General features: G+C 45.2%; 1 protein-coding gene across 2 annotated transcripts; it reads right to left on the bottom strand.

The window, feature by feature from the left end:
• Positions 1-1360: 1360 nt before the first annotated feature.
• LOC133131027 (neuropilin and tolloid-like protein 2) lies at positions 1361-21172 on the bottom strand. Of its 2 annotated transcripts, XM_061246112.1 has the most exons (10): positions 20623-21172; positions 19442-19529; positions 15196-15252; positions 14644-14784; positions 8362-8610; positions 7879-7926; positions 7513-7640; positions 6071-6299; positions 3510-3623; positions 1361-3049 (listed from the first exon to the last, which is right to left on the bottom strand). In XM_061246112.1, exons 2-10 carry the CDS (start codon positions 19446-19448, stop codon positions 2445-2447), a joined length of 1578 nt encoding a protein of 525 aa, XP_061102096.1. In that variant the 5' UTR covers positions 19449-19529; positions 20623-21172; the 3' UTR covers positions 1361-2444. The 2 variants fall into 2 exon arrangements, with proteins under 2 accessions (XP_061102096.1, XP_061102095.1); XM_061246111.1 differs by lacking the exon at positions 19442-19529.
• Between the last annotated feature and the right edge of the window lie 1189 nt (positions 21173-22361).

The raw sequence follows: 22361 nt of genomic DNA, 5'->3' as shown, positions 1-22361 counted from the left end.
ACGTGCCAAAAAAATATAAAAACCTAATTTGTTGGCTCTGCATCTTATATCTCTCTTAATAGCAATTTTGTGCCTGTTCCATGACATAAATACCAGGCTTGCTATGCATTTGTAAACTACACAGGAAATACTGTATATGTTCTGTACCCTTATGTTTTTAATTTGCATATATAAACTAAAATACATGCTTCTTGCTTAATGTACAGGCATAATGTGTTTTGCCTATTCCGGGTGAATTGCATAGCTTCATTTTATACATAACTGATACAGTATGTACAGAAGCAAATCAGGCAACAGACCTGGATGTCCAAGTTCCCAATTGAAATACCATCTTACTACTTACTACCAACTACTACTTACCATCTAAATGTGGACTTTTTCCATTTGAATTGATAGCCCCAGACACAATATTGATCTCCTGCACATCGTGTTTGTTACCTTACCAGTCACAGTTGGTAGTTGAGGTTTATAAACACTTCCGTCGAGCTATATGATGCAAACGACAAGAGGACAGTGTTGGAACAAGGTGTTAATAGGGAAGCAAATTCTAATAATCGGCAGGACCGCATGTACTGCATTTTCAAGAAGACCGTGATGATGAAAACAAACATATGGTAATGTCAGTTGTACATTTTTGGCTTCTGGAAAAGAAAGATGACCTTCAATATATTGCTCTGGAAATTCAGTGTGCTATCATACTGCAGTGCTGCGGTCCTCGTTGCTCAGCCCATTTGCTCCATGTCCTTCCACTCTGACTTTGCGAGTCGCAGAAGCCCAGCAACACTGACACAGTCTAATGAAACATGACAGCCCCGCACAAAGAGAGTGGAGTCTTGCTGCCAGTGCGTGATGTCTCACTCTGCCTTTTATGTAACAAGTTCCGCCCCACGACAGTTACACTTGATGTACTTGCATTTGAGTGCTGTGCTACTTGATTTAATGGCAGCTGGCAGTTGGGGAGGCTGGTAGCCACTGTGGGGATTGGCCAAAGTAAGCTGAAGTAATGGACACTGGCTTCAGACATCACTGAGAACTGACAGGAGGGACTCTTTGTGCTGTATATTACATGGTGAAGCCAATGTATAAGTCAATGTCAGGAAGTGTATTTTACTTAAAAAATATATATATTTCTTCATACTGCACTCACCCAGTAGATATCCATATTAAGGAGCTTATACTGTATTTGTTTGTACATGCTATCCATTCATACAGCTTGACATTTACTGAAACAATTCATGTTAATTACCATGGTTCAAAAACAGTGCCTCATCTGGGATCTGAATGTGCCACCAGCTATGGAGCTAGGACAATAGCACGTTTACTCTTTTGGCAAATCAAAAATGGAAAGAAGGGAAAATAGTGCTCTACGAAGAAAATGAGTTTATTTAGCATAGCTTCATAGGAGCTAGCCTTTTGTTTTTCCAAACTTCATAGCCCAGACTCATTAAGAAATAGATGTTCACAATCAGAAAGAAAAAATATTATGAATAAATCTTTTTTTGATGTCAAAATATCTGCAGTATATTACTAAAACATTATTGTTACTACGATAGATGTTGTGTTATTAATATATTTTTTTGTAAAATTACATACATCATAAAATACATTTTAGAATACCTTAACCTATATGCATGACATGAAAAATTACATTTTGACATTAAATAATTATTCCATTTAATTTTAATTTAAATGCGTTTTAACATGTAATATAGTTGTCTCAATTACAATTTCCGTGCATACTAAAACCAGATGAATATATTACCAGTTTGTGAAAAATGTTCAATCAATTTATGGTGGGAACAATGTCCATATGAGCATACAGTCACACAGCTAATGCTGAGGCAATGAACAGACAGACACAGACATGTCAATGCAATAAGAGATTATAATTTGTTTAATCAAAACAAAAACAAGTAACTGAAAAGCGAATCAGTGTAGAGGATCGTGTCCTGTGCATGAGGCTGCCGGTCTCGGTGTTCTCCAGTGTCCACCACAGACACACACTCACCTTCATTCACCGTACAATTTGCCCTCATACTCCTGTTCTTCACGCTGTTTGCGGGCACAGCACATCTGTCTATCTTCATATATCCCACATGCGATAAGTACTGCCAGCCTATTCAGAAGATATAAAAAAATCAAGCAGCAACAAGACTTTTAAATATTGAAAGAAAAATAGTAATAAATGTGTACAAATAAATTATGGCCATAAGAATCACACTGTGTAAAGGTAATGTTCCAGTAAGATGAGTGAAAAAAGCCGCGGTGCTCTTAATGTCTTCATTTTCCAGTTGTGTTTATTTTTCAGGTCGAGTCTCTGAAAGGAGGCAAGTTCAGCACGCAGTGCTCCTCCCCATGTGACCAAAAGAAAAAAAAAAGAAGAAAAAAGAGGCTAAATGTGTCGGAATGCCCTCCCTCCTACCCTTCCTCCCCCCTCCTCTTCCTCAGAAGTCCATGGACATGGAGCGGGCCTGGGCGACGTCGCTGTTGTTGCGGTGGGCCCCCCCGCCCCCGCGCACGTAGATCTCGCAGGGCGCCTCCTCCATCACGCGGTCCTCGATCACCTGCTCCGCGCAGTCGTGCGCCTGCTTGTAGCCGTAGCAGCTCTTCTTGTAGGTGCTGTTGAAGGTCTTCATGGGCGGCGGCTGGGAGAAGTCGTTGCGGTAGGGCAGCTCCATGGAGCCCAGCGTGGTGCGGCTCTGCTTGCCCGCGGAGCTCAGGGAGCCGCAGTGGTGCTCGTGGACGCAGCGCGAGGCGGTGGAGGAGCGCCGGAGCTTGTGGTAGCTCTCCAGCTCCTCCGACAGCTCGGCCAGGTCGGAGGAGACCTCCTTGTCGCGCAGGGAGAAGAGCTCGTAGTGCGGCGGGTCGAAGACCTCCTGGAAGCCCGACTTGTTGAAGACGGGCCGGCGGGCCACCACCTTCTTGCGCGGCTGCTTCATCTGGACCAGGATGGAGATGATGAACAGGACCAGGACCACGCCCGTGGACACGCCGATGACCGTGCCGTGTGTTTTGGTGATCTGGTGGAAGAGGCCCTTGCCCCTCTTCTCTGAGGACGACAACATGTTCAATATTTAAACATTGCGCCTTTTTCGATAAATTAACAAAAATGAAAAAAACAAATGATTAAAAACTAACTAAAAACAATCGGCAACAAAACAACAGAAACTGTTGTCTACTGAGAAAGAACCCAAAAAGCCAGAGTTCTCACAAACAGCTTTATTTCAAGAAATGATGTAATGATGGGAAAGAACCCAACATAACGCAGCAGAGCATAACCTTGTTGAGCGGGGGTAAGTGAGTATTTCATCAAAAGCGATGGGGGTGTACCGTCAGGCAGGGAAGGGCAAAACAAACACAACACTCGATCGTGCTCTCTGAAGCAAAAGCAATCCACCTTCAAATGTGGGAGAGGATGTGTGCGCATGAGAGGATAAGCCCGGCTCCAAGTGCTTGAGGCTCACAGAGGAACTGTGAGGCTGGAGACCCAGGGGTGAAAGGTCACCTACCCTTGCAGTGGTTCTCATCCCAGGGGTACACGCAGTTCTGGATGCCGTTGCACACCAGAGAGTTGTTGATGCACATGTTGCTATGGCAGAAGAAGGTGTTGCTGGAGCAGGGAGCTATGAGACAGAACAGAGACATCAGAGCTACAGCCGGCTGCAGCAGCCATTAAAACCCGGGAGCTGTCTGTGTGGAGAGAGACTGAAAGACTGTGACAGTACGGTCTCTCCGCAGAGCCTGTTCCTCGCTTTAACTGACTGTCATCTACAGACACAACAGACAGCGTACAAATGCACTCCACATGCTGACACCCCCGTCAGGGAGGGGGAATGCGAAACTCGAAATGCATTCGGCTTCACTTTGGGTTTTCCGTCAGACACGGGAGAGAGTCAGACACGCCGAGACTAAATAGCGTTTGAGTCATGCGACAGGAGAGCTGGCCGACAAACGAAAGCAGCAGCAGAGCTTCAGCCGTTTGTCGGGTAGCGGGTAGCGGGCAGCGGGCTGGGGCGAGGGCGCCGGCCCGTCACGCCCTCCTCCACCTCCTTCCTGACGCGCTTTAGCCGTGACCCGTTCACCCCGTCACACTCCGCGTCAGCCAGCGGAGCAAACCAGCCCGCGCAGGGCACCGTGCCCATGCGGCTTACTCCGCGATAGCATCGAGGGGCTGACCGCGTCTGCCGTGGGAAAGCTAAGCGCTTCTGACAGCGGAATGAAGGGCCGTAATGCGCCTCTCGTCTCCAGAAGCTGGAGTAGCTCCCTCCGAGACACCCCCTCCGAGATTACAGATCCCTCGCCTTCAATGCGTCTCTCCGGAGAGCCGTCACACCGCCATCTCGCCCTTTAATCAACGGCATAGCAGATGCCTTTCAAGCGTGTTGTGGAGGTCAGCCTGCATGAATGACATGGACTTAATATATGAATGTATTAAGGGTATGACGGACATTATCTCTAAAGGAGGGCATTTGATGTCCGTAACTGATGTCGCAGCAGTTTGGACGCCGCTGTTACATTTCACACCACTAGGGGGAAGCCAGCGTCTTGTTTATTGTATTCCGCTGAATACAAAAGCTCTAATGCCAGTCTAACGTCTCAGCGTTTCTGCGTAAAATAAATAAAACATTGATATTCGCTCCGTGTTTGAAATAGACCCAGCAATTAATTCTGTGGATTATTCAGGCATTTGAGGGAATCATCAGTGCGGTGGCAGAACAATGCTCCCTCCACGGTGATATTCAAGGCTTCGCTCAGTGTTCTTTTATCAGAAGCTTCCCTGAATTTCCGGGCACTCTGAAAACATTCTGTATCTGTAACATCTAAATTAAATTGACGGAGAGAGGAAAGCCTATTTTCTTAAAGTGATAAAAGACCAATCAATTTTTCGTTTAGAAATTATCCATTCTTATGGTTTCTTTGCAGCCAGCATATTAACAGCTTGAAAACTTATTACAGAACTTGAGACAGAAAGTACAGCTTTTATGATTGTTATTGTTCATTATTAATGGAGTTTTTAATCAAAGATTCATTCAGAGCATATTTCTCACAGGAAATTACAAGCAGCTTAGTCCTCAAACAGGTTAGAAGTTTTTGTTTTTTTTCTTATTGGTACACACTTTTTTATTATTATTTTAAATTCTCTGCTTTTTACCTGCCACATGACTATAGATGAAATTGAGCTATTGAGCTGTCCCTTTTAAATAACCAAAACAAACAGCCCTTATCAAAACAAATCATCATCTTTTTATGTTATTTATGATGACACAAAGCTTAAATCCTCTAAAAGGACAAAGATCCCCCCACATTAGAAAACCACACCACTGGTGGATTTATTGAGTTCAACTGTTCCCAATGTATGCGGCCCAGTTCCTAAAGATACTCACAACACAGGGAGTCAGGTTAAGGCCAACCAAACTGTCCTACTTTGCTGGACTTAACAGAACAAGCACTCAGCCAATGCACTGCAAGCTCAAAATCAGTCCAAGACAGTATTTCTTGTTGCCTACGTTATCTGTGCTGTACCTGTTCTTACAGGTCATATCATTGCCTGTCACTGGTTTGCACTTCCCTGCTGGCAGGTCTGAGCGAGAACATAGATTTGTGCACAGCAGTCATTCCATAAATCCTGAGAAATCTAAGGAGGTTATATTATTTATGACTTTGAGCAAGCATGTTGGCATCAGCAGACATACGATATTGGTATAGAGAGCAAAGCATAGTCTTACTGTAGGGTAAACTGATACACACATGGAACTCTAGTTTATGCTCTTATTGTTGGCATGCATGCCACAAGAGATACGCATACGGATATCAAGGTAATAACTGATTCATTAAACAGTAATAAACACTTGCGGCCTGATTTACCTTAGCACATGCAAAACCTTTCAGCATACACGAAATCAACAAGACCAACGGGTTTTGCACCAATCTTTGGTTGCGTTGCTAGTTTTGTGTGTGCTTAAAGGTTTTTCATGTGCTACGTTAGTAAATCAGGCCCTCGTTTGGCCATTCCCGTGTTTGTGCTGACAGAGAAGAGCCGTGCTCTGCGATTGGCGGGGACATCGCTTACGGTCAACGAACGAGGTGAAGAGCATGCGGAATCGGCTGAGCCTGCTGTTCTCGTCGGCCCACATCCTGACCACGCCCACGCCGTTCTCCAGCATCACGTCGCTGGCCACGGTGCTGCAGAACTTGGCCTTCAGGTTCTCGATGGCGCTGCTGCCGTCGTACACCGCCACAAAGTTCTTCTTGCACTCGTTGGAATGCTCCATCTGGTACTCCATGAAGCGGAGGTAGATCTGCAATGGACAGGACGCCACCCGTTCAGGACAGACGGAAGCCAGCTGCATGGGCAGTGTTAGGATTATGGCCACACGCGTGTGCCACACATTGTATTTTGGGGAACACTCTGCGTTATAATCACAGGTACTCTAAATCACTCCGTTCCCACCACATACACTTCATTACATTACATTACATTTTATCTATCAGACACTTTTATCCCTGCCACACCATGCAGGAAGTCAGAAGCCCAGTTTATCCTGCAGGTTAACCCCTGTGCACCAGACATGGGGGCTGTTCAGTCTGTGAGCTCCAGCAGAAGTGGAGTCTTTTTAGTTCCACAGCTGCATGTGCCAAAGATGGCGGGCGGGTACATCTGAAAATGGCGTCCAAACTACGGCGACGTCCCCGGAGCATTATCAGCGTAATGGATTCTGGCTCTCTCCTCCATTTTAACAGCGCTGGCTCTTACATAAGAGCCAGCTATGCCACGGCAGAGCTACTCCTGTGAACGTATCAGCTGGGAAATGCAAAACAGACTCTACAGGTAGTCCTTTATTCCATTAGTGCCGTTTCACAAAGACTGAAACCACCAATTATGCCGCAGTGCTCAGGAGACCTGGAAGGGTTGCGATGGATTACAGATGGCAGTAAGCACAGCCGTCAGACCGCCTCCCCTCTGTGCTTACCACAGACTGGGCAGGTGGACTGATGATGCTGCTCCTGGCCCTGTTCCTGGTACAGCTGACTCAACTCTCCCTACATCACTGGTCTCATACCAAATGCTCATTTGCCTTCAACTTTCCTCAGCAGAAAGGCTCTTAAACGTAAGAGTGCAGGGTTTTCCCTGGCGGGTGGTTTCTCTGAGCTGCTGTGAGTGGGGTAAGAGGTATATCATCTCTTTTGTGTGAGGGATGGATGTGTAAGAGGGATGGATGTGTAAGAGGGATGGATGTGTAAGAGGGATGGATGTGTGTGGGGGTGGATGTGTGTGAGGGATGGATGTGTAAGAGGGATGGGTGTGTGTGATGGGTGGATGTGTGTGAGGGATGGGTGTGTAAGAGGGATGGATATGTAAGAGGGATGGATGTGTAAGAGGGATGGATGTGTGTGGGGGTGGATGTGTGTGAGGGATGGATGTGTAAGAGGGATGGATGTGTAAGAGGGATGGATGTGTGTGGGGGTGGATGTGTGTGATGGGTGGATGTGTGTGAGGAGCTGGATGCTAACCTTGGACTTTGGGGGACCGCGCACCGTCCAGATGCAGTCCAAAGCATCACCTGTTTTGATCTTCTGAGCCTCCTCAACCTGACTGGAGCGGATGATCCCATCAGAGCCGCTGATTTCAAACTGACAGTCTGGAGGAGGGGGGATGGTTGAAGGGAAGAGGGAAGCGGAGAGAGAGAAAGATGGGAAGAGTGGAGATAGAGAGTGATGATTAGAGAGACGGAGAACATGACAGGAAGTAGAGAAAGTGAGGAGATATGGTGAGAATATAACAGAAGTAAAAAGGAGAGAGAGTCTCCTCTCAGCTCGAGAGTCCAGAGAAGGCTTCAAATCCAAATGGACAAACCAATGAAAGGCTGGAGAGCTTACCTGGAATTGGATTCAGAAGTCCTCCCACATGAAGATGAAAATCTGGATCTAAATGAGTAAAAACACGGAACCACTCAGACACGAACCAGCGGTAAAGATCTTTAAAGCCAGAAAAACAGGCATTTCTACCTCTGGCCCTGAAGAGCCCACATGGCCTCAGTCTATCACCGGTATTCAAATAAAAACATGGCCTTGACATTTTTGAGTTTTAATATTTTAATATTTGTGATCACTGAACTTGCCAACCTGTGCTAATGAACATAAAAACCAACCCTTGCCTTATGACAAAAAAATCAAGATCAAATGATTTTTCATTCAGGCCATGTTTGTGTTTCACCAACAATAATCATTGATAGTGAGTGATTGTTCAATCTCCTTTGCTGGATCAAGAAAATCAGGCGCTTGAATGAAACGAAGCCTGCCTTGGTGTTTTCATTAAAATGGTCCCTCAAGTGCAATAAATATGCAGGTCGCCGCGGTTACCTGCGATGAAGGCGTATTTGATGCGGAAGCCGAGCCCCTCTAGCTCCTCGTCGCTGGTGAACTTGATCCACATGAAGCGTCCGGTGGAGGTGACCACACCGGGGCTCTTGGGCCCGCAGAAGCGGTTGATGAGGGGCGAGAACCCGAAGGGCCCGTCCCGCACCTCGATGTGGTCGAAGCGGCACTCGAAGGACGGCTCGATGTAGTACGTCTTGTCGAAGGCCAGCTGGATCCTCAGACGGGGGCGGGCTGATGGGAGGGAGGAGGTTTCAGAAGACAGCTCTCTCAGTAGTGTGTCGCTCTCATGCTGTGCAAAGCAAGCAGCAAGCACATCTACTGCAGGAGGGACTAGCACTTGAAACTGTACTTCCCTCTATAAATGGTTGGCATTTATATAGCGCCTTTATCCAAACGCTGTACAATTGATGCTTCTCATTCACCCATTCATACACACACTCACACACCGACGGCGATTGGCTGCCATGCAAGGCACCAACCAGCTCGTCAGGAGCATTTGGGGGTTAGGTGTCTTGCTCAGGGACACTTTGACACAGCCCGGGCGGGGGATCGAACCGGCAACCCTCCGACTGCCTTACTGCCTGAGCCATGTCGCCCCATAAACGGGTCTTTCAGCACACTTCTCCTTGGTTATGGTTATGCACTTTATTGTACGTCACTCTGGATAAGAGCGTCTGCCAAATGCTCATAATGTAATCTAGAGTAATATCGCTGATATACTGTATATGTTCATAAGCTCATCAGCAAAACACTTCTGTAGAATGCAGCACCCTTTTTAGATGTTATGTGTGCTCTGCAAAATATAATCCAAAAACTGAACAATTAATTTGTTAACGTCCATTAAGGACAGAGGGTGGAGCAGGCAGCATACAAGAATCAGGCTCAACGCCATTCCTACTGGATACTCACCCCTCCATATCCAATCAGGCCACTTAACCTACAGCTGTATAAAAAACTTAATTCTACCATTCCCAAGAAAGTACAAAATGAAATCCATTTCTAATGTGCTTCATTTTGCACTAAGAGTCTCTGGTGTTTTTTTTTTTTTCATTTCTTCAATAACATAGCGTGAGATTAGCAATTTAAAAAATGTTGTTTGCCGTGGGCACAAATGCATTGTCGCTTACACTAATGACTCATATTTAAGTGCAACGGGGTTAGAATAAATCTGTGCTCAAATATTCCTGAAGTATTCATATGTTTCACGCAGATTGATTCTCCCTGTGACTCCACAAACACTCTGACAAATAAAGGTACAGGTTGGGGTACATTTTTGTTCTTTCGAGGACAATAATGTTCTCTTTGGGTGCTAATAAATACCTTTTAGAAGCAAACAAAGTCCAATGAATAACATATTGCTGGCTAGGGGTCCAACTGTGTGTACCTACAGGGTAGCACCCTGGTGGCAAGCCTCAGTGCCTTCAGAGGGCTGTTTTCACACACTGTCTCTGTGAGAGGAGGGATCGAGGGCCTGCCCTGGGACATGCAGTGGGATGGAGCCTGGCTGTGGTGACAGATCGGCTGCAGATGTTGTGAGCAGCGAGGGCCCGCCATGATGAATAAAAGGCAGTCGTAAGGGCAGCGAGAGAGGGATGATGGGAGCGATGACATCTGTCCGCTGAATACGACGGTGTCCAGTGTGTGACGGCACCCGTGTCTCTTTGAGACCGCCAGCAATGGAGACACCGTAGCCAGCAGGACACAGGGCAAATACTAAAGGTCAGATAGGAGAGTTCTGAACCAGAGGTCACTCTGAACAAACTTGTACATTCGATCTGCCGCACAACTTGCTATCAAACACGGTTTTAACCAAGTAGGTTTTTGGAATGCTTTCAATTATCTTTCTTTCAATTGGCAGTAGTGATCGTTACACCAGCGTTAGAATGTCAAGTTGAAAATATTCTGATCATGTATTTGTGATCTCCCACCTTAATGGGTTAAGAGGGATCCAAGACACTCCTTCAGAGGGAAATGGACTCTATGACAGTTTATACAACAGCAAACATTGCACTGTTTTTCTTGTGTTTATTCTTGTCATTATTTACCACGCCGATCACTGTTATAGTCAATACCACCTGACACGCAATCCACCCACATACAGCACAGCACTACCTGATCACACTCCTCCACCCACATACAGCGCAGCTCTACCTGATCACACTCCTCCACCCACACACAGTGCAGCACCACCTGACCACACTCCTCCACCCACATACAGCTCAGCTCTACCTGATCACACTCCTCCACCCACATACAGTGCAGCACCACCTGATCACACTCCTCCACCCACATACAGCGCAGCACTACCTGATCACACTCCTCCACCCACATACAGCGCAGCACCACCTGATCACACTCCTCCACCCACACACAGTGCAGCACCACCTGATCACACTCCTCCACCCACATACAGCTCAGCACCACCTGATCACACTCCTCCACCCACATACAGCGCAGCCCTACCTGATCACACTCCTCCACCCACATACAGCTCAGCACCACCTGATCACACTCCTCCACCCACATACAGCGCAGCTCTACCTGATCACACTCCTCCACCCACATACAGCACAGCACTAGCTGATCACACTCCTCCACCCACATACAGCTCAGCACCACCTGATCACACTCCTCCACCCACACACAGTGCAGCACCACCTGATCACACTCCTCCACCCACATACAGCTCAGCACCACCTGATCACACTCCTCCACCCACATACAGCTCAGCACCACCTGATCACACTCCTCCACCCACACACAGTGCAGCACCACCTGATCACACTCCTCCACCCACATACAGCTCAGCACCACCTGATCACACTCCACCCACATACAGCGCAGCACTACCTGATCACACTCCTCCACCCACATACAGCTCAGCACCACCTGATCACACTCCTCCACCCACATACAGCGCAGCTCTACCTGATCACACTCCTCCACCCACATACAGCGCAGCACTACCTGATCACACTCCTCCACCCACATACAGCGCAGCACTACCTGACCACACTCCTCCACCCACATACAGCGCAGCACTACCTGACCACACTCCTCCACCCACATACAGCGCAGCACTACCTGACCACACTCCTCCACCCACATACAGCGCAGCACTACCTGATCACACTCCTCCACCCACACACAGTGCAGCACCACCTGATCACACTCCTCCACCCACATACAGCTCAGCACCACCTGATCACACTCCTCCACCCACATACAGCTCAGCACTACCTGACCACACTCCTCCACCCACATACAGCGCAGCACTACCTGATCACACTCCTCCACCCACATACAGCGCAGCACTACCTGACCACACTCCTCCACCCACATACAGCGCAGCTCTACTTGATCACACTCCTCCACCCACATACAGCGCAGCACTACCTGATCACACTCCTCCACCCACATACAGCGCAGCACTACCTGACCACACTCCTCCACCCACATACAGCGCAGCACTACCTGACCACACTCCTCCACCCACATACAGCGCAGCACTACCTGACCACACTCCTCCACCCACATACAGCGCAGCACTACCTGATCACACTCCTCCACCCACATACAGCTCAGCACCACCTGACCACACTCCTCCACCCACATACAGCTCAGCACCACCTGATCACACTCCTCCACCCACATACAGCGCAGCACCACCTGATCACACTCCTCCACCCACATACAGCTCAGCACCACCTGATCACACTCCTCCACCCACACACAGTGCAGCACCACCTGATCACACTCCTCCACCCACATACAGCTCAGCACCACCTGATCACACTCCTCCACCCACATACAGCGCAGCACCACCTGATCACACTCCTCCACCCACATACAGCTCAGCACCACCTGATCACACTCCTCCACCCACATACAGCTCAGCACCACCTGATCACACTCCTCCACCCACATACAGCGCAGCACTACCTGATCACACTCCTCCACCCACATACAGCTCAGCACCACCTGATCACACTCCTCCACCCACATACAGCACAGCACTACCTGATCACACTCCTCCACCCACATACAGCTCAGCACCACCTGACCACACTCCTCCACCCACATACAGCGCAGCACTACCTGATCACACTCCTCCACCCACTCAGCTGCTGCACACCGCTGCCAGGATGCCAAATGCGTTTTACGGCCAGGTGCTGGCTCAGAGAATTACTCTGATCTGGCTACCCGGGTGTTACTCCTCCATTTGGTTGAAGGGAACACAAAGTAAATAGAGAACTATAAAATAAGCCAGGACAGAAAACAGCCTCATTGAATAGCTCAGAAAAACAAACTGCTCCCAAGGCAACAGGGGTCTCAAACACATCAATACAGCTCTCCCCACGTGCACAGCAGGCCTGGCCTTTATGCCAGGCCCGCTGAAGGCACTGAGAAACACCGGGGATGATTGTCAGTTAGCCCCACGTCCCTGCACCCCTGGTGAGTAACCAGAAAAACGCCATGCAGTTCGGAGTGAAACCCCCCCACCACCACTTTATAGGACATATCCAAGAATTTCAGATCAATCACTTCAACTTGCTGAAGGTGGGTCTAAGATGAAGACATCACAACTCATACTGTAGAACAGTAGAGTGCTGAAAGAACAGACTAAAATATATCTTCAGCAGTCTCCATTTTGTACCATACTCAACTCGCTGGCTCGCTTGAGAACATTGCTGATCAGGAAACATAAACTATAAGACACGGGGAAGAGGTTGAATATCAAGAGGAGGTAAGACACAACAGATATGTCATGCAAACTGAAATAAGTCTCTGAGACGCTCATCCCTGTCAGCTGTCATGTTTCTGGCATGCCTATCGCTGTTACAATGAGCGTCGTCCCCCGATGATCAGGTGAAAGTGTCTTCAGATTTCTCAAGATCTTACCATCTGGGTTCTGAGATGAACTACCAACCAGCTTTAACTGCAGCTTGTTGGTCTGTCTCTGTATATGGTCCTGTGGGTCTGACCAGTTTTGAGAGACATTGACAGTGGCCAATGAGGAGGAGCAGCCCTTACTGTGCCTCCCCTAGCCCTTCTGACATCACCACATCCTGCTACCTCCGACACTCCCCTACATGGTCCACTGTACACTAAAGACCAGACTGAACAATTTGATATAGTAAACACCATCCATTACACAGAACAAACACTACACTACTACGCTACTGATAAAACTACACAAAGATGTATAGGCATTTCCCTTAAAACTCTCTAATAACAAAGATATAGAGTAACATCACACGTCTACACAACCCATATTGAAAACCATATACAGTACGTGAAATGTGAAGGTTTCATTTAGCTTTAGAATCCATATCTGTAAAGTGGATATGACGTATAGGGGCACAGGGATATGAATCAGGAGATTTCTGACAGTATCTGTGCACAATATCTAATGCAAATAATAATTTTCTCTCACGGATCTGGGGATAGAGTTGGTGTTCACTCATTGCTTGCTCTCATTTAACAGAAGTCAGGGAGACGTGTTGGTGTTACAATAAACAACAGGACAAGGGCAAAGGGACCAGGATCCTAGTGCAGGTTTTCACCACATTAGGCTCTGTCCATTCATAAAGATATTTGTGATTCTCCTTCATGACATTACATTACATTACATTAATGGCATTTGGCAGACGCTCTTATCCAGAGCGACGTACAGTTGATTAGCCTAAGCAGGAGACAATCCTCCCCTGGAGCAATGCAGGGTTAAGGGCCTTGCTCAAGGGCCCAACGGCTGTGCGGATCTTATTAGAACCACCGACCTTGCGTGTCCCAGTCATTTACCTTAACCACTACGCTACAGGCCGCCCTATGACTGCTCTTTTGCATTTGTTAATGCTTTTACCGCTGCTTATTTACAATTCTTAGTGCTGTTCAGTTTGACTGATTTGCATTTGCTAGTCTGCCATTTCTTTTAGATGAGACTCATTACCGGGTGCGCGGGAGACCCAGGTTTCCTTGTAAACCTTTCAGGAGACAGCATTAGTGGGGAAGAGCACCTGAGTTCCACATCTTCAGCTCGATTGGGTTATACACTTAACAAAAGACAGATGCTAATGTCGCTTGCTTGGGGACACAGCAATACTAATGTCATCAGAACTGCAAGATGGCTAATGCGTAAGTCAGTACAGACACTACTCCAGGGCTCTGTAAAAAACATAAACCATGTCTGGGTTGGGTGGGCTCTACGATTGCGCTGGCTGTGTGTTTGTCTTAAACAAGGTCCCTGAGCGCAGCATACTGTACCTTCCAGGATGTAAACACACTCCCTGTTGGGGGGGTAGGTGTTGGGGTAGTTGGGGGAGGTGAAGAGACCCCCGTTGGAGTTCCGTATCCAGGTGCCGCACTGCCCGTTGTTCTTCGACGTGTCGTCCACATTCTGGAGCTCTACAGACACCACAGGCAGGAAAATATTCTGTATCTGTATATTTTTTTAACCAATTTGTTTGCAGTGCATTTTCTTATTTGTTAATTTTTTCTTTACAAAAAGCTTGTTTGTTAGACATTTTTTTGGCTGAATTGTCTCATCTAATCAAGTGTCAATTTGCTACACATCACCAAGGTCATTATGTTTCCTAGGTAATTATCTAATCACCATTTAATCACACCCATGGGCTTTGTCATAAAGCACAGCTATAGACAAGCTGTGGATAAAAACTGGATTGGAAACTGCAAGGTCTGGTTGCCAAAACCTCAGGGCTCAGGAAAAAAATGCTAGTAAGATAACTAAGATTATTTTGGCTGCAGATAATATGCTTTGCTTAAGTGATATGACAATGATGCAAATAATAAACAAACCTCTTGTTTTCTGTGCCAGGGCAAAGCCTTCTTCAAGGAGTATGAGGAGAACCCAGGCTGAAATAAAACACATAATATCATTTTTTTTAATGAATACGGAATGCTCCCGAGTTTGTTTATTAGAAGATATGACAAAATGGGTCTGAGACTGAGAAAAATGTTAAACATACAAGGAAACACATTTGGTGCATTGTGCAATAGAGCTCAGAACATGGGAGACTATAGGTACCATGAGCTGCACAGGAACCAATGAAAATAAAAACACACTCATTCAATCTTATAATTAGAGATGGAGGTAGAGGCTTAACTGACACCTCCATAGACTACTGTGAGCTCAGCCAGTCCACACACTGCTGTGAGCTTTGTCAGTTCACACACTGCTGGGAGTTTGGTCAGTCACACACTGCTGGGAGTTTGGTCAGTTCATACACTGCTGGGAGTTTGGTCAGTTCATACACTGCTGGGAGCTTGGCCAGTTCATACACTGTCTGCTTGTGGCTGCAGCTGTTGCTCTGGGAAGGGGGTCCCGTTATTTATTTACTGCTGCAGATGAAAAACGAATCGATCAAAACAGCGCTGCTCTCCTTAATAAACCGTGAAGCAATGCACTGCATGACCACCCCACACCAATGTGTCTAAAAGCAGCACAGGTCAATAAACAAGGCACCGAGCGCAACCTTAATCTATCTCCTAGTGCTGCGCTGGGGCGGATACAGTTAGAAATCCACCCACGAAACATTTTAAAATAGATCATCATAAATAGATCACGCGGTCAGTTCATGCATACGTACGTATCTTCTATACACTGTTTATTTGTGTGTTCTATGTGGCATTCTAATACACATGAGACAAACAGATGACCTTTATAAAGGTGGCCCTCCCACCAAAGGAATTCAGAAGTGTAGGTGCAAAGTGTTTGGATGTACTGTAGATGTATAGTGTTTGGATGTACTGTAGGTGCAAAGTGCTTGGATGGAGTGTAGGTGCAAAGTGTTTGGATCTAGTGTAGATGTTAAGTGTTTGGATGTAGTGTACTCTAGATAGATCTCAGCAAAACAGAAAAATGTTAAATTGTAAGAAGTGTGTAATGGTTTAAGAGTGAACTCAATCACAGTATACTGTGGCATTACGATGATCCTGGATCAGTATTTGTGATGGAAATGCTTCAGCATTCTCGATCAGGTGGGCAGCCGTCTGTATTCAAACAGGACAATGTGACCGGTCGGACAGGTAAGGCTTACGGCCCAGGGATATGATGATGAGTGAGAAGCAGTCAGCAGTGCCATTTTTGTAGTGTAGGTCACTCGCACAGTCAGCTCCAAACCACGTACCACCTCTGTGCACGTGTCACGCCACAACTCTGAGTGCCTTTGATCAGCCGTCATTGATTTGCTACAGCCTGCTTTTTAATGTGCCTAATACGCTGTGCTGTGACGGTCAGCAGCACTGAGGCTGGGAAAGAACTAAATGCGCATGGACAAATACACACATACACACACACACACACACACACACACACACATGCACACACTTTCTCATTCAAGGGTGCATTGGTTTCCATTACACAGGCTGGAATGGAAGGAAAACAGTGCAAAAGGACTGGACTTGAAATTGATAGTCTCTCTCTCTCTCTCTCTCTCTCTCACTCACTCTCACACTCTGTCTCTCTTTCTCTCTTTCTGACACTTATCTGAACTAGCTTTACTTCCATTACCAGATGGCAGGGTGATTTACATCTACAGTTTTTGTTCAGGGAGTGTAGCCCACTGTATCCTAATTATGGCCATCCCTTCAGCCCTCAAAAAATATTACAACATGGTAATATCTGGAGTGATCGGGCCCAAAGTGAGATCTTAACATTAGAAATTACAGCAGTGTTTATACATAGTCCCCCCATTTCAGGGCACCATAATGTTTGGGACACGTGGCTTCATAGGTGTTTTTAATTGCTCAGTTGTGTTTAATTGCCTCCTTTATGCAGGTATCAGAGAGCTCTCAGCACCTAGTCTTTCCGATGGTCTTTCAAACATCTATTATTGCTGCCTATGAACATGAGGACCAAAGTTGTGCCAATGAAAGTCAAAGGAGCCATTGTGAGACTGAGAAACAAAAATGAAATGCTTAGAGACACCTGCCAAACCTTAGGCTTACCAAAATCAGCTGTATGGAACATAATTAAAAAGAAAATACAGCACTGCTGCTTACTAGTCGCAAAGTGACTGGCAAGTCTAGGAAGCTGATGACAGAACAATTCTCTCCATTATAAAGAAAAACACCTGTCCGACAGATCAGGAACAATTCCGGTGTGGAATTGTCAATGACCACTATTTGCAGACTTCATTAACAGAAATACAGTGGCTACACTGCAAGATGCAAACCACTGGTTAGCCGCAAAAAAAAAGGATGGCCAGGTTACAATTTGCCAAGAAATACTTACAAGAGCAGCCACAGTTCTGGAAAAAGGACGAGATGAAGATTATCTTATAGCAGAGTGATGCAAAGTATGGAGGAGAGAAGAAACTGCCCAAGATCCAAAGCATACCACCTCACCTGTGAAACACGGTGGTGGGGGTGTTATGGCCTGGGCATGGATGGCTGACGAAGGTCCTGGATGACTTATCTTCACTGATGATATAACTATAATGTAATGTAACTGCTGATTCATTCTGAAGTGTATAGACACATCCTATCTGCTCAAGCTCAAGTGAAGGCCTGTGGTGCATTCTATAGCAAGACAATGATCCCAAACATACTGCTAAAGCAACAAAGGAGTTTTTCAAAACTAAAAAATGTAAATTCTTGAGTGGCCAAATCAATTACCCAATCTGAACTCATGAGCATGCCTTTCATACGCTGAAGAGTAAACTTAAGGGGACCACTCCCGAAACAAGCATGAGCTAAAGATAGCTGTAATACAGGCCTGGCAGAGCATCACCAGAGAATACACCCAGCAACTGGTGATATCCATGAATCACAGATTTCAAGCTGTCTTTGCATGCAAAAGATATGCAACAAAATACTAAACATGACTACTTTCATTTACATAACATTGCTGTGTCCCAAATATTATGGTGCTCTGCTTATGGTGCTCTATATATAAATGACCTTTATAAAAATCCGCCATATGTGGTTAAATGTGCACTTTATCAAAATGTGATTCTTTAAAATTACAAATCTCAAATAGTGGAGTACAGAGGCAGATAAATAAATGATGGGTCTTTGTCCCAAACATTATGGAGGGCACTGCATGTGAACTTTCCAAAACATGAAGATAAAAACCCTAATTGACTGAGTTGTTTTGTATATTGCCCGCTGTTTTGTTCTAGACCAGGAAACCGTCTCTTCGCAACATTCACTGACATTTGATGCAACAACGTACTAAATACCCAGAACCTTCAAGGCCTGAATGAGATTGATTACACTCTAAAGGAGAATCGATCATTTTACCCGAAACACTGTCCTCAACAATGATGCATTTTCGATCGAAAGTAGGAATTTATTTATTCATTTATTAGTAACGTATTTATAAAACATAATTTCTCCATCATATTTCTACATCACAATAAATACGTGCTTGGAGAAACTGCATTTATTTGCCATTCGTGGAACATTGAATAAAAGTGGATGACATGCACATGCACAGATAATTTACACTAATTATGGTGGCCACTTCAGGCATGAGTGCTATATGCTCGAATGGAGTTTATCGGATCAGGAACCAACTACTTTGTGAAAGGTGTGCTGACGATGCCGAAAGTGTCGGAATGTAGATGTCGAATTCGCTGTACAGCAACACACCACATCGTTGTGGAATTATACTTCTGTTTTGGAGTGGAGGTGGGGGAGAGGAAACCGTTTTAGCCCAGGAACGGTTTGGTAAACGTTTCCTATTTAGGATATGATCTTCGGAAATATAAACAAGCATGGTTTTGCGAGACATTTAATTGAAATGTTTTCTGCCTACTCTTCCTTTCCATAAAAGCATTATAATGGAACTCAACTTTACAATGTTCGACGTAAATTCGAGTAAAAGATCTTAAACTCAATCTAAACTGAAAATCTGATCATAATCATAAGAATATGATGTTTCTATTTCTTTTTTTTCGTGACAGTGACATAACATCCTGGGACAAAAGAAAACAATGGCTAAACAGGACAGGTCACGCATGATAAAGCGCTTAAATTGTGAATGAATTAACACATTTACGAATAAATTCATTAATAGTAAATATATGAATAAATATACCCAACATCGTATGATCCGTGACCAAAAAGTCAACGGGAGCTGTCACTTCAGCACCAGCCGCTGGGCACTTCTGTTCCACGCGCTTAAACTAGAGGCAGAAAATCAGCATTTGTTGGCACGTTACATGACTCGCATCCGTCACAATAGACTCAAAAAATATAAGAACAATAAGAACCCAGTGATTCCATAGGGGAACCCTATTAGTTAAAGGGTTCTTTGTCGGGCAAAATGGTTCGTTGTATGGGAGTTTTCACACTTCCACAACAAGGACACAGGGTTCCATAAAGAACTAAAAAAGGGTTCTCCCATATGGAATCAAGCCAAATAATCCTTTCAGAACCCGTTATTCTAAGAGTGTACACGCGACGCCAGCGGTCGAGCTGCATTTATAACATATTAGGCTAAAGAAAAAATGCGAACGTTATTTAGCGCCCGTGAGCGATTTTACATTGCAGTAGCCTACTGATACTAAGCGGGGGTTTCCTCTATCCTCCTCGGAACTCTTGAAGCTCTTTTTTATTCGTTATTTCACGACATTCATTTATCATGAATCAACCCGAAGAAGACCAAATAAACAAGACTGAGCATGTCCACATCAAGTGTAGCGACATTCCAAATAACGTGATAATTTTCTTGTGATATGGTGGTAGTCATTTTATTCGCTCATAATCGCAGTGTGATTTCCTCCGACACAACCGAACAGCCGATAAAAACGATGATGCCAAAATCTTCGCAGATTAGCCTACTTCACATTAAACCTGTAAATCGTGCCGCACATATTATTCAATAAAAGTCACATAACACGAGATAGATACGCTTTTGCGCTCTATGTATAGTTGACATTTAACTCCAAATCAATATTTTCATTTTACAATCAAAAGTAGCAGCATCTTGCCCTGTAGGTGGCGATCTTATTCTGTGTTTGCCCTTAAGAGAAAGAGTGAATAACTTGCTGGGAAATCGGATTTTAAGACGAGAGCAACTCACTGTTTACCCAAACATTCGTAAGTAGGGACAAACACTGGTATCGTCCGAATGATGAAAATAGGATTTTATCAGTGCGGTCTTTTCAGACTACCATGTGGACGGCGGATAATGTAGCCTATTCTAAATTATCCCAAGCATTCCGTGACATGTTAAAATAAATTTTCGTCAAAAACACAGCCAAATGTATTACTCACCTCCGTGCATTTCCTTGTCCTGTGTAATTCCAAATATGCCCGCCTCTATAGCCGTGGGATTCGCTTTATCTCAACATTTTGTGAATCCACAGTGCGAAGTCGCTTTTGAAAAACCCAACTTTCTTCAATCACCATAATCCCACCGCTCGTGTACAATAAAACCCGCGCAATATAGATCCCCTGTGGAAACAAACAGCTTCACCCAATATTTTACAGTGCACTGCCTTTAATCCCATTTAGAAAAGTGTCAAATATTTCCAAATGTAGCATCAGTTTCCATTGCCTTTAGCGCAGTCCAGCGGTATATGAGCGCGGGAGGTCTGTCAGAGACGTTGCTTGGAAGAGAGCAGAGCGCGTTGTTGGGTTGAACTGAGACGTTCGCTCCAAATGAGGCTCATTTAATCTAAGGGCGCTGTTTGCTTGAATGAGCGGCTTGTACGCATGCACCCTTAGCCGAGGGAACAGTTCCAACGCATATAGGCTACACTCCCACTCGCGTATCGCTGATCCGTGGAAGCGTCGTGGAAGCGATAATGCATAGTAAGGGAAAATTAACAGTTCATCTCTTTTCTAATTCAGTATGGGGAAATCTCCGACGGAGCGGAGGGAGCCTACTGAACGAGTGGGAATTATATGCACACATTGACTTTCTTTCACAAAGGACGTCTGATGATATTTCCTCAAATAAAAACAATTCCAAATATTTGGAAAATATGCGTATATGCTACGTTTGAGAAATGTATCAAAACTATTTGATGCGTATAATTTACCAATATTGGAAACATTCATATATCAATCGCATCCCTTGGCAGTATAACATACAGTACTTCACTGATGCAATTATGCCTATGTGTGAATATAATAATGAAACCGTTATGAACTAAACACAAATCTCAATGTACACGAAACAAAACATGTACATGTTGTATATATTGTCTGAAGAACTGCGTGCAAGCCCTCAGCGTTTAAAATACAGTTGGTCGAGCAGTCGACTCTCTCCTTGGTAACCAGACCCACTACCAGGGACGGAACGCATTTACTCTTAAATGGCTAGTGAACCAAGCAGGTTAAGGCACCTGGGATAGAAAAACGGCGGTCAGGATGGGGCACAGCTGTTGCACCCTCATGTACAGAGATGTAAAGTGGATAACGTTATTAAAACTAAGTAGGAATGGACGAGGCATTTGCAGCATTGCAGCACATTAAAATTCCTTCAGAGTAGGGAAATAACAACAACAGCTGCTTCGACCTCATTACATTGTCAAATGAATAGCCCATACAAGTTGAACAAATGTCTCTAATAAACGGCTGCTCCGTTCGTAGGGGTGCTTGTCAGAGTGAGGTACCCAACGCTGAATAAATATGAATAGTTCCTTACATAAATATGGGAATGGTAGAGTGTTTTTTCATATTTTATTTACCAATATAACGAAGGCTTTTGCATTTGAGATCAAAAGATGAAAATGAAACCAAAGTATAGGCAATCAGCTTTTATTTAATGGTATTCACATGCATATGTGTTACCACGTGTCCTTGTCTTGCTGTAGGATGAAATCCCAGCCAATGAGGTTGGAGGAATTTCTTTGTGCGTACTACATAGCCTGATGCTACCTTTGGAACTCCATCTGTAAACTTCAGAATTCACCCGACTGCTGTTATTCTGTGTTGTAGCATCAATAAAGACGAGTGAGTCTGTTCCAGAAGCAGTCATACATGCCCAAGCCATGACACTACTCCTC

Source organism: Conger conger, chromosome 6 (genome assembly GCF_963514075.1).
Source record: "Conger conger chromosome 6, fConCon1.1, whole genome shotgun sequence".
NCBI lineage: Eukaryota > Metazoa > Chordata > Actinopteri > Anguilliformes > Congridae > Conger > Conger conger.
This window is presented reverse-complemented; position numbering and strand designations above follow the sequence as displayed.